This window comes from Trachurus japonicus, chromosome 5, assembly GCF_045865225.1.
Source record: "Trachurus japonicus isolate A0001 chromosome 5, Traja_1.0".
In the NCBI taxonomy this organism is placed as follows: domain Eukaryota; kingdom Metazoa; phylum Chordata; class Actinopteri; order Carangiformes; family Carangidae; genus Trachurus; species Trachurus japonicus.
The window spans coordinates 21,108,190-21,121,439 of NC_140911.1; the positions used below are offsets into that span (position 1 = coordinate 21,108,190).

A 13,250-nucleotide genomic window follows, 5' to 3' on the forward strand; every position below is an offset into this window, starting at 1 on the left:
TGGCACATGATTTGGATATTTTCATGTCTGGGAAAAATGCGGGATTAAATTGGTTAATAATCACTGTTACCACTAGATGTCACCAAGCAACAGAAGCTGACTTCAGGTCATCGTAATGACCTGTGGGATCGTTAGTTACTGCTGTTAGTTTCTCTGCCTCATGTTCAGCATCATATTGTGTTATTATTCTATTATTTGTTTATTCTTTCAAGGCAGCTGGTGTCACATCCATATGTTTTTAGTAATAATCACTATTAAAATGTTTTGCTGTATTTTAACCAAAATAGTTAACATTATGTGTCACCAGTGTGCTAACAGAAGAGTTGACATTGGTTGTTGAAGTCCTGGGTAAGAGTCCTGAGTGCTGCTTGTGGTGCTCTCTCAGTATCTAGAGAGAGAGAGCTTCTTTATGTTTGTGAGAGAGAGTTGAAGAAGTTCCCTGATGTCTCTACAGTGAAGGAAGAGGCATCAGTGATCACACAGCTCACTGTTAACAGAACAGCTGTGAACTGGTGTGATGAGAGTTTAATGATGAACGATGGGTCATCTACACATCATAAACATTAACAGATATACATATGGATATTGAATGCAGTGATTAGGAGCCTTCAGCATGTTGCCACTGAGAAGCTTCTTCACTGACTCAGTGACCTCTGACAGGGTCATGGATGAGACTTCCCACGAGTTTTCATACTCTGCCTTCAAGAATGACATGTTAACCTGGTTCAGTACATAAAGTTTTCTTTCCACCTGACCAACTGCATGCCATCCTGGGCAACTCCATAGAAAGAGAAAGTCCAGCCCTTCTCCAGGAGTGTGTTTCTAGAGTCCTTACTGTGCGGTGGGCCCAACTCTATCTAGATGGTGACTCTCCAACTCTCTGCAGGACACTCGCCTCACATGAGCTCCCTGGTGCTGCTCTCCCTGACCGAGCTAAAGGGCCAACAGATCGGCCGTCTGTGTGCACGTGAGTGTGCATGTGTCTGTCTCCTCTGTCTTCTCCATAGATTCATCTCTGACAGCTCCTCTGAGCAGCTCGCTGTGTTTCCTGGTTTCTGACTCTGATGATTTCAACACTGATGTTTGTAAACCACCTTTTTGGGGGGGGGGGGGTTGCAACATCAAGTTCCTCATTCATTTCAGAACTTCACTAACAGCCACACGTTCTGTTCCTGATTATCAGCATCATAATGAGCTGGTTCTTCACTATGTGTGGGTTTATATGTGGTTTTCCTCTCAGATCTCTGTGGGTGTGGTTGTGTTGCCATGAGGTGCAGCAGGATGAGCTCTGGTTTCATGCTGTGTTACCTTTCTTGACAAGTTGGCACTTAGGAAGAGTGACTAAATATTTTTTATATTGCTTTACTACAGACACTTGAACTGTTCCACCACTGTCACACACACACAAAAACACAATCACATGAACTACTATGAATGTACTATTACAGTAATATGAACTATTACTGTAATATATTGATCAAACATAACTGATCATGTTTGGATCACTGTGCTGTTGTGCTTTCCTCAGCTTTAATTTTGAAAGGATGTTGATCTGTGCGAGGTGTCAGTGATACTGATGAAGACTCTCCCACCAACAAACCGACAGTTTATTCTTCAGCATGAACTCCTGACCTGAACATGAACCATCTCCTTCTTCACCAGTCAACACCTGACCAGACTCAGCAGGTGAGATCAGGTCAATGCGCAACAGTGAACACGAGGTGGCAACAGAGAGTTAAATACAAGTTAAATATATAGACCTCACTGTGTTTAGTAAACTGTTGTGAACAGAAATAAAATGAACGATTAGTCTGGATCGATATTTGAGTCAGGCCTCCTCCTCCTCATGTGTTTCATGTTCACTTTATTTGCCGTTGTTACGAGGAACTGCAGCGATGAAGCAGGATGTGAGGGTGGGGGGCGGAAGCTGAGAAACCGAAAGTGTTGCTATAAAGGATGCGGAGATGCTGCGGGATGCTCAGAGCTGAGATGTCGTCGACCATGGAGCTTGTTCCTCTGCTGTGTCTCTTTGTCCTGAGCTGCTCCGGATCATCGTCTGCTGCTGGAGCCGGTGAGAAACTCCACACTGACACCGACCCTCATCTGTCTCACACCTGATCTCTGTCTCTGCAGGTTTAATAGGTTTATTATGGAGGCTGGGGTATGACGTAATGTGAATGTTAACAGTGATCAGAGATCAATATCATAGATTAATATTGGATCATTAGCCTCCACGACACAGGGGAGGTGTTTAACTGTTTAACTGGTGTTTTTCTGATCCATAACTGACGATGATGATCAGCACTTACGTAGAGCATGTAGCTATTGGTAACGGACGCGCAGGTCGCGTCTACTTCCTGCACAGGAACAGAAACTGTTTCTGAGAAACTCCTCAAGTCAAACCTGATGAGTTTTATCTTAAAGATGACTGAACTGTTTCTGCTGAAGCTGCGAGCCTCACACTCACTGACCCTGTTACTGATCATTCATTGATTAGTTACCACAAGAATTTAAGGACGGCGGAGGGAGTGCTCGTTTATTTCTTTAATGATTTTTGACCGTGTGTGTGTGTGTGTGTGTGTGTGTGCGTGCGTGCGTGCGTGCGCGCGCGCGTGCATGGGCTGATGAACCATTATGAACCATTTGTGTGACATTTTATTGCATGATCTCGACCTTTGACCTTTGATTAATTTATTATGTTAGATAAGATATACTTTATTGATCATAGGCAGTGAAAGTATTGTGTTGCAGCAGCAGGGCAATGACAACCAATGCAAATAGAAGAATAAGAGAAAGAATAAAAGTTTTTATGTAAAAAAAAAAAAAAAAAAAACTGAATCAATGCTCTTTATCTGTTAGAAAACATCCACGCATCCTAATAAAACAAAAACTTATACTGCAAACACAATTGTCACAAGAATCCTGTCTAACTATGCATATTGTGTATTGTAAATTATCTCCTGTGAGTTCGATATGTCTCACGAAACATTTTTTCTTCAAACGCACATGACACAAACAAGACAATCTAGAATAAGCTCCATTATGAACCATGTAACATTTTGTTGCATTACCTCGACCACTGGCCTTTGGATAGTTTATTATGTTACTTCATGATATATAAGATAAGATATACTTTATTGACTTTATTGAAATAGAAACAATTTGAATAAAAATGAATACTCTAGGAATAGATATATGATGTGAAGATGTGTATACTATGTGATTGGTAATAAATGTAATGAAATTATATACCATATAACTGCACATAGGTTCAGCAGCCTACTGCTTGTTTTATATCACATCAAGTGTAATCTGAGTTATGTGGATCAAAGTTAATAGATTTATCTCTAAGGAAACACCCAAGCATCATTACTGAACAAATAATCATAATCACAAGAATCCAGAGTGTATTCAATTATTTGATGGATCAGACAGCAGCGATCCAGGTCTCACTGAGTAAAACATGTTTTTCTTCAAACGTACATGACACAAACAAGACAAACTAGAATCAGCTCCTTGAGGTTGTTTCCTCCTCAGACCAGTGTCAGGTTACAGTCTGTCCAACCAGCCCACACTACATGTGTGAAGTCACTCTGCATGTTATAAAGTCTACATGACCTTTATCTTTGAACTTTGACTGAATTCTAATCGGTTCGTTCCTCTCTCCAAATGAATGTCTGAACAAATCCTGTGAACATGTTACTGTGACATTGTGTCCAAGAGAGAGGGACAGACACACAGAGACATCCTGAAAACAACATCCGACTGCTCTTGTTTGTCTTAATGCTGCTCCTCATGCCTTTTAAATTGCCCCTTGGGGACAAATAAAGTGTTTGAATTGAATTGAATTAAAAAAGGGGATGGGGGTTAGATCTAGGTCAGCATCGTCCCTGAAACAACCCAGGACAGAGTGAGCAGAGTGAACGTCATCAGCAGCTGTAAACAGCTGCAGCAACTCAGACGAGATTAGAAAGTTAAACTTAAAGTCAAGTTGGTTAAAACCAGTGAAAGTGTCTGAACAGAAGCTTCCAGAGAGACGTGTGGTGTTCAGCACCGATCTCACTTAAAGGATCATTTCCGTTTTTTACAACCTGGACCTTATTTCTAGCATAAAATACGATCATTTTACTCACCCAGACAACTTTGGTGTCATTTGGAGTTGTTTTGACGAAATTAGCCCCAGTGGAGCGGCGCGTATATCCGTATAATGCGAGAACACGGGGCACCGATTCAGCCTCTAAATAACACATTATCCGCTGCAAAACTCGTTCATTTCGCCAATATTTTGTTATGATATTCTGGTGCTGTTCCCCTCTGAGCCCGTGGTGGCATGTTATCAACATGCTGCGCCTGTAGGTTGACTACTAACCTCTGATCTGGATGATGTCATCTCCGACCGCTGCCCGGCGCAGCTAACTTGCTACCGATAATGCTATGGTTTGTTTCTGCGTGTTTCTGACTTGTCAGAACAAAATGAGCAGCTGGATGAAGTTCAGCTTCCAAAGGCTTCCTCTCCTCAACCTGACTCACTAAAGCTCCGGCTAGTTGAGCTAAAAATGGACCCAAATGCCGAAGCGGAATGATTATTATCAGAATGAGCCGGGCAGCGGTCGGAGATGATATCATCCAGGTCAGAGGTTAGTAGGTCAACCTACAGACCCCAGATGTTGATGCCACCACGGGCTCGGAGGGGAATAGCACTAGTGTATCATAACAAAATATTGGCGAAATGAATGAGTTTTGCGATGGATAATGTGTTATTTAGAGGCTGCATTGCGTGCCCCGTGTTCTCGCATTATATGGATATACGCGCCGCTCCACTAATTTCGTCAAAAAGACTCCAAATGACACCAAAGTTGTCTGGGTGAGTGAAATGATCGTATTTTATGCTAGAAATAAGGTCCAGGTTGTAAAAAAAACGGAAATTATCCTTTAAAGCAGAAGTAAGCGGAATGTTTGTGTTAATATAAGTCTTAAATAGTTATATCTTCCGACAGCAATCACATACATAGAGTGTTTGGTCCGAAACACGGGTCTGTCAGTCACTCTGCTCTGCTGTAAGCCGAGGAGAAAACTTCTTGTATACTTCCTTGTATCCTACAACCTTTATCCAATGAGGAGAGAGAACGGCATGAAGGGCTGTGTGTGCAGCCAAGGGATGCGCGTGAATGTGGTGACGTAGGGACGAGGACCAATTAGATCCATGACGAGGGCGGGGGCTGCTAACTCCATCGGCTGACAAAAAGTTAGCCAAAACGACCGGATCGCTTACTTCTGCTTTAAGTTTATCAAGTCCACTGTCCTACGCCTGTGAGGCTGCTGACCATGGCAACCTCTAAATGCTATCGGGCACAAACAGCTGATTCAGATCAGGTGATGAGACGATGATTGGTGTTTATTGTTTATTGGATCCCCATTAGTTACCATCTCTCACGCACACACACACACACCTTCAGTTTGTTGTTTTTCTCATTCTTCTTGTTAATGTTCACGTCTTTGTCATTAAAATGTGTCAATGTCAGAAGACACAGGAACAATGTAAAACTTAATATTTGTTTTATTTGCAAACACAATCTTTCTTTCAAAAAGTAAAAAAAGGTTAGAAAGAAAGAAAGAAAGAAAGAAAGAAAGAAAGAAAGAAAGAAAGAAAGGTATACAGTCAGTGCATGTGTTTTGCTGAATACAGTCTTACAAGAGGCAGAGAAACAGGAAAATGTTTTTGTTATTTCATCAGTTGATGTTTTGTTGTCTTGTCACTCTGCACATAAACAAACTGATTAATATGTGTTTTTATCTTCCAGAACCAAAGGAGATCACTGTGATGGAGGGGAACGAGGCGACTTTACCCTGTTCCACCACAGAGAACATTTCATCTAAACGCTTTGTGTGGAAGAAAGATGGTCAGAAGGAGGTGTTTGTGTACGATGGTGGCCTTGTGTCAGGTCAAGATGGCGAGTTCAGAGGTCGTGTATCTCATTTTCCTGGAGAACTGGAGAAAGGTAACGCCTCCATATCCATCAGAAACACAAAGATGGCTGACAATGGAGAGTACATCTGTGAATTTCCACGTCTAAATCAAAAAGTCCTCATCAATCTTCTAGTGGGTGAGTGCTCTCATTAAACACATGATTATTTCCTGTTCAGGCTGCTTTATGATGACTACATTGACTTCTTCCAAATAGTCAGACTACACATCTGGCAGGACGCTGTCCCCACAGCACTACAGTCACATCTGGACAGACTCTCTTTGTGTCAAACGTTCGTTATTTGTGGCACTTTGCAGAGGATGCCGTCACTCATATTGAACTTCCGGCTGTCTGTAGTGTGGACAGTGTGGAAACAAATTCAGTAATCCATGATTAACTAGGATGTTTATCAAATCAGTTTTAGACAGTGGAATAAATTCTTGTTTTGTTACCGTACATGTCTAACATTTGTTTTCTTTTGGCTTTTAGATGGTCCCTTAACCTGTTAGAGTCCATTTTATTTTTATGTAATTTGTGTCTCTCTCTCCAGACCTTCCCATTTTAGACTGTGTACAATACTGAGACCATTAGGAACTGATTTGTTTCAACTAAATCACTGTAAAGTAAATCCTCAGAGGTTTCATCAGCTGTGTTGATCTGACTTGCAGGTCTGACACAGTTCAACTGATGAAGGATTAAACTGGATAAAGTAGAAATTATCTTCTTCTTCTCCTCCAACCTCATGTTTGAAATACAATAGATCAGTCACATTAAGAGCTATAAGGCTGAAATTAACAGGATCTCTTCATCAACATGTCTCCAACATCTGTTCTAAATGTCATGTTGATAGACAGAAGTGGCTCTGGGATAATTCAGAAAGTGCAGGACAGGGCATCTCCATCAAGTGACTACTGAGCTTTATAAAGCTTATCCTAAATCACCAGGTAATAAAGATAAATGTATTTCATGAGTCTGAAAATTGTTCCTTAATGTTACAGCTGACAAAAAAAAAATATGTTGCCAATATTGAGACACAGATTTGCATATTTAGGATAACTGAATCATGTCCCTTTTTGACTAGCTAATATAAAATGTCTCTGTTAATTCGCTCACACTACATTAACTTCTATATTATGGTCAGGCAGGGGAATTTAACGGCTACTCACGCGCCATGTTTCAGAATTGCGACGTCCTATTGGACTACAATAACTGTTAATCAAAATTGCTAAAAGGTCGCATTAAGTTACGCTCCTCTAGTTCTGTGATTCTTTTGTAGTCAAAAGCCCGTTCGTTTTGCCAGTTTTACTCGCTGATTGATTTATTTTGTTCCTGTGCGTCCCCTGGTTTCAGAGGTAGGCTACTGAACACCATTGGTCAAATATATCAATGCTTTAAAATTGACCGAAATGTAGGCTAGTGGATTTAAAAGTTTGTATCGCCATGTCATAGTTAAATGAGGGATATTTTCCGCTTTTATTGTGGCAGTTTTCACTTGTGTTTGAATTCAAACGAGCTGTGTTCCTTAGTGTGTAATTCTTTATAACGGCCCAGCTCGTCTGTAAATGTGTGTTTTCAGCCCATGTTTTAACAGCGGTGACACATGTTATCAAGCTCATTTCTAATGTCTTATCGCCATGAAATGTGAGGCTAATGACGTTATGTCGTAAAAAGGTTTTTTAAACTCTTAAAATAAATACCCCGAAAAACGAACATCTCAGCTTTCAAATTATATGAATGATATGAACGGGTGTGTACTGACACGTGATCAAAATGAAAAAAATATATATAGTCACTTTCACATGTAGGCTAAACGTAGGGTCGCATGCAACCTCCGCATCAGATAAGGTTAAAAAACAGACGCGATGAAAACATCCCAGGTGAGTCCTATATGTGGTAACGTTGGTCTTTCTTGACTCTCTACAGTTTCAAATTAATTACGAATCTATAAGGTGTAACACCAGTGCTTTAATGTCGTAAATCGTTTCTTCAAAGTCATTAAAAAAAACCAAACATCTGACCTTTTAAATGGGGTGTGATGTGTGTGTATAACACACATGGTTAAAATGAAAGCAAATGGTGTATGTATAGGCCTATATATATTCAGTTAATAGGCTACCTCCGTGTTATGAGGTTAAAAAACAGCCTCACTTGGTAGCCCCATGTTGAGGCTACAGTCCTCACTGCAGGTGGCCCCGGTTCGAATCCCGCATCGGGTAGCCCTTAACTGCATGTCATTCCCCCTCTCTGCCTCCCAATTTCCTGTCTCTCTCTCCACTGTGCTGTCAATAAAAGGCAATAAAAAGCCCAAAAATATAGGCCTACTTAACAAAAAATAGCCCGACATCCCAGGTGAGTTCCTCACATCTCCACTTACACAAGAGTATTTGTACGTAGCTGTTCATATTGCTGAAATTAGTCTAAATGGAATGAAAACAAGCACAAACTTGTAACACAACATGGCCAACATTATAATCAAGCACTTGTTGTATTCTAATACATTGTTGTTAATGTTTGCAGGGGCAGCTCAAGAGCCAACCATCATAATAGTTGGTGAAACACCGGAAGGAGTGGAGCTGCAGTGTGTTGTTAGAGATGCTTCACCTAAACCTGATGTCCAGTGGTTCAATAGAGCTGGAAAGAACTTCACTACTGAACAACCACAGGTCACAGACAGAGGAGACCGCTGTGACGTTGTCCTCCAAACTACTGTGACCAAGACTGACTACTATCGCTGTGTAGCCACACAGGATAAATTCAAACATCAGATCTTTACTGAGACCTTCATCCCTGTTCCTGGTGAGTTTCCTCTTTCATTTCCAGATTGTCCTCCTGTGTGTAAAGCTGAAACCAGGAGTGGACAGATGTTGACCACTTGACTCATTCACCAACATGTGGCTGTGTTTGTATTGATGTGACTGTGTGCAGCTCAGTAGAGCAGGTGGGCTGATTGAACCAGTCACAGGTGCTGTATGATCTGAGCTTCAGGCTGTAGAGGACACATGTGCTGTCACAGTGATATACAGCTGTGGTCTCCAGCCAGATGTGTGACTGTGCTGCAGCTTCAGTGTGAACAGGCTGAACTCAGATTCTCGTCCAGTGGATGAAGCAGCAGCTGCTCTTTGTTTGTGTGTGTTCATGTGAGCACAGTGAACTCACTGAGAGCTTCATCACTGAAGCTACAAGACCACGTTCAGACGTCTCTCAGCTTTTAGCTTCACTTATTCTGAGTGAAGCGTCGACCCGAGCTCAGAGGCCCATGTGTTGAACAGAGCTCATCAGCAGCAGCTCCAACAACAACCATCATGAGGTGAAGATGAGCTGAGCAGAGGTGATCCAGAGTCCATCAGAGCCTGGGCTCAGGGTGTAGAAACCTGGCTGGAGACAGATCACAGTCACACACACTTTGAGATCTCACACACAGCAGGAGTGAAGCAGGAGTCAGATGGAAACAGCCTGAAGTGGAGGTGGCAGCACAGTGACTCCAACATCTTCCTCCTGATGAACAACACGTGTCAGACAGAGGAGGAAGCTGCAGCATCATCATCCTCCTCACTACTGTAGCAGAACCAGAACCGAGCTCTGAGCTGAGCAGCAGCAGGAGGAGAGAGGCCATGAGACGGATGCTGACATCACTGAGCCTGGTCACATTCATCCCAGTGGAGTCTTCATCTGCTCATCACTGTAGATCAGAGGAGCAGCAACACACTCATTGTTCTCTGTGTGAAGCTGTGACGTCCAGTCTGATGTTCATCATGTCAACTTACTCTGAGTCTCACAACAGCTCTCTCTTTCTGTTTCAGAGTTTCCCACTGGAGTTGTTGTTGGTGCTGTTGTTGTTGTTTTTGTCATTGGTCTTGTTTTGGGTGTTTGTGGCCTTCTAGCAGTGCAGAAATGCAGACGTTAAATCAAGTCACAGTCTAACTCAGGCAAGTCTAAATACTGTGTTGTATTCACATTTTCATGATCATCAGACAACAGAACACTAATGTGTTTCCATGTATGTGATGCTCAGAGTCGGACTATTGCGTAATATTATTTTATTTCTCTCCTGCAGGTTAATCAAAGACAAGAGTCCCCAAAGACAACCTCCAATTAAAAATAGGCACCAGACCAAGTTAAAAGGGACCTGATTGTAAAGCTCTTTGAATTCAACCATCAATCATTCAATCCATCAACCAAATATTATCAGCCTGCTTGGAGCTGTTCACTGAGTCAACGTGGACGTTGACACAAACATCAGAATTAGTGAAGTCAAACCTGCTGCTCTGCTTTAAATGAATGTGAACATTTAGTAGCTGCACTGAAACATCATGTGACTTTTATTTTGAAATCTGTGTTGCTGTTGTTGTTGTTGTTGTTGACCTGATTTGGGACGATCATTTTGCTCCTTTTTATTACTTAAGGTGCTGATCCAGAGTCTGTCAGGTACAGTCGGGTTTCCATCCAAGTCGTATCGAATTTAAAAGCGGATTTTGTGAAAATGCGCAAAAAGCAAAGCGAATTTATGCCCGTTTCCATTCATTAGTGTTTTGCGATTAGGAGGAGTGCACCGTGAGATTACGTCATAAGAGAGCGTGAGTCCAACAGTTGACACTCAGCTGACACTCAACATCATGGACAATTTACGTACTTTCCGGACTATAGACGCACCTGTATAACCCGCACCAGCTACATTTTAAAAGAAAATACATATAGCCTATAGGCCGCACTTGAATATAAGCCTCAGGTTTTCATGTTGTAACATGAGATATTTACACAGAAAGACAGTAGGGAACTATGCAAGTCCACTCGCTTTTCCGCTGTTTTGGTTATGCTCCTCTCCTCCATGTGCATCTGTTTACATACGAAGCCGGTGAAAAATCAATAAGTTACATAACGATGTTACGGCGTGTGTTTGTGTAGTCTTAACCGTCATAAACAAAAGATTATGGGTTACGGAGCGTGTTCGTGTTGCGGTGCAGAGAGGAGAGCTGGGAGACCGGGGCGTCGCTGGGTGAAGTCCAGCAGCTTCACCCACAAACTCTGCCTCAATTCGCATAATCTGTTTCCATCACAAAAACTCGCATTTCCTTTATTCGATACGCTGACAAATCCACCCCCTCCAAGCGTATAAACTTTTATGCGCATTTACTGCCTTTATTCGAATTTCTGGCGTTTCCATTCAAGTATTTATGCGCATTTTCACAAAATGCGCATAAGAAAAGGTGGATGGAAACCCAACTACAGTCTGAACTCTCCACTGTTGTTGATTGTGACATTTGAATCTTGCTCTGTCTCACACTGAGTTTGTGTTTATAGTGCAGCTGATGGATGCATTTACAGGCTGTCATGTAAATTCAAGCAGTGCTTAATGATTTTTGATTAATAAAAGATGAAAAACAGCAAAGTGTATGTTGTGACTATTATGTTTGTTTCTGTCTGTTCAGTCTAAACTGAAACCATTGTATCAGACAGAGTCTTAAATGAACTTGATTCTGCAGCTGTTATGATAGAAAGTTAATTTAAAATTGATGACATGTGCAACAATGACGTTGTGTCGCCTTTGTTTCCTCCAACTATGATGACCCCAAACAAAACTGACTTTTTTACACAGTCAAAAACTTTCCCCTGATAAAACATTCTTTGCTGCCTGATTGACGGCACCACTGCTTCCAAAAGTGGTTGGAGGTTACACCAAACATAAACTGTTAATAATCAAAACACTATAACGACTGACTGATCAGCTGATTGTTTACTCTTGGTATCAATCATTAACAATTAGGTAGATTAGATAATTAGATTAAAAGACTAAGTGATGAAAAGGTCAGAAATAAATTCCCATTAAAATCGCCAGGAGATGTCAGCATGTTCTGTCCAAAGAATCAGTTTAGACAGAGGCAATAAAAGCAGTAAAATCTCCTGTTTGAGCTGAAACCATCAAATATTTGTTTAAGACTGACTAAAATGATGGGACAGGACAGATCATCATAATTCAATCATTAATTGATTGATAATGCCAACTCTAACGTTATCTGATGATGCAGTTTCAGGCTGTCATGTCATTTGAGGAAGGGAAGTGTTTGTTGTTTATCAGTTTTATAAACAGTGTAGGCTAGAAGGAAACGAGCATCATCAGAATTCATGAGTCACTGTTGACGCGTGAGGAGGAGCTTTTATTGTGAAGGGTGTGTGCCGGAAGTGTCTCTGTTGCTGCAGCTCGCGGACGCCGACATAGTGAAAGTGTGTGATGAGCCAATGATGGTGTGATGAGCGGCTGAAGCTTCATCATCCAGATGTTCCCCTGATGTTGTGATGGCTCCTGTTCAGATGGAGCTCGTTGCTCTCGTGAGTCTCTGTGTCCTGACTCGGTGTGGATCAACGTTTGCTGCTGAACACGGTGAGAAAACTGAGGCTCAGACTGAGAATCAGCCTCAGCTCTGTTTATTATCACTGACTGTTTAATGACATGAAGAAGATGCAGCGGCCTGGAGACACAGTCCTCGAGGAGGAGGAGGAGGAGGAGGAGGAGGAGGCTGGATGACGTCATCACCTGCACCTGTCTATGGTCTGAACATCACGATCAGTTTCACACAGTGTTGCCATGTTATTCCTCATAATTAGCGCTGATCGATATTGAAACGTCGGGTGATGTGACATGTGATTCAGTCGTTTAACATCTGTTCACTTCTAACTTTACGTGTGACGTCAGTAGGCTACAACTGCGGATATGTGTGCGTGGGTGTGGTCTGGGGGGTTGAGGGCGTGGTCTCAATGTGATCATGAACATAAACTTTAATCTGATCATTGTCCAGACGTTTTATATAAATTGTTAATAAATGATGAACTAGTCACACAGGTGTCACAGCTGCTTCAGGTGGAGGTGTGTCCTGTCAACTGGGCTCATTGGAGTTTATAGATTATTGATTAGTGTTTCAAACGATGTGGAGATCATTATCTGACCAAGATGTGCTCTGGATATCTGGATATATTTTCCTCCTTAACAAAAATGAATGTTTTTATGTTTTTATATCAAATCATGATTTGATTTTTATTACCCCCTCCCCCTCCTCCCAGGTAAATAATTTGGGGGGTTTGAAATTTTATTCATCTGTTTTTTATGAATTAGAGTCTAATTCATTAAAAAAAACAGATGAATATGTGATGAAATGTAATCCAATGTGATCAGATGTGATATCTAATGAGCAGAAGAACCAGAGAGAGTAGTTTTCCAGTTGTAACATGTTGTTTGTGTCTCTGGTTGTTTTCAGTGAAGCAGTGAAACCTGTCAGTGTGGTTCTGCTTCAG

General features: G+C 41.6%; 2 protein-coding genes across 2 annotated transcripts in view; both read left to right on the forward strand.

Annotated features, from left to right (window-relative positions):
- LOC146987534 (hemicentin-1-like) overlaps positions 1-13,250 on the forward strand; it is a 90,901-nt gene that overhangs the window by 51,417 nt on the left and 26,234 nt on the right. The gene's annotated exons all lie outside the window — the stretch shown is intronic.
- Positions 1,825-8,899, forward strand: LOC146987535 (butyrophilin-like protein 1). Its single transcript, XM_085777843.1, has 4 exons — positions 1,825-2,071; positions 5,802-6,104; positions 8,484-8,762; positions 8,892-8,899. The coding sequence occupies exons 1-4, from the start codon at positions 1,957-1,959 to the stop codon at positions 8,897-8,899; spliced, it is 705 nt and encodes a 234-aa protein (XP_085633969.1). The 5' UTR covers positions 1,825-1,956.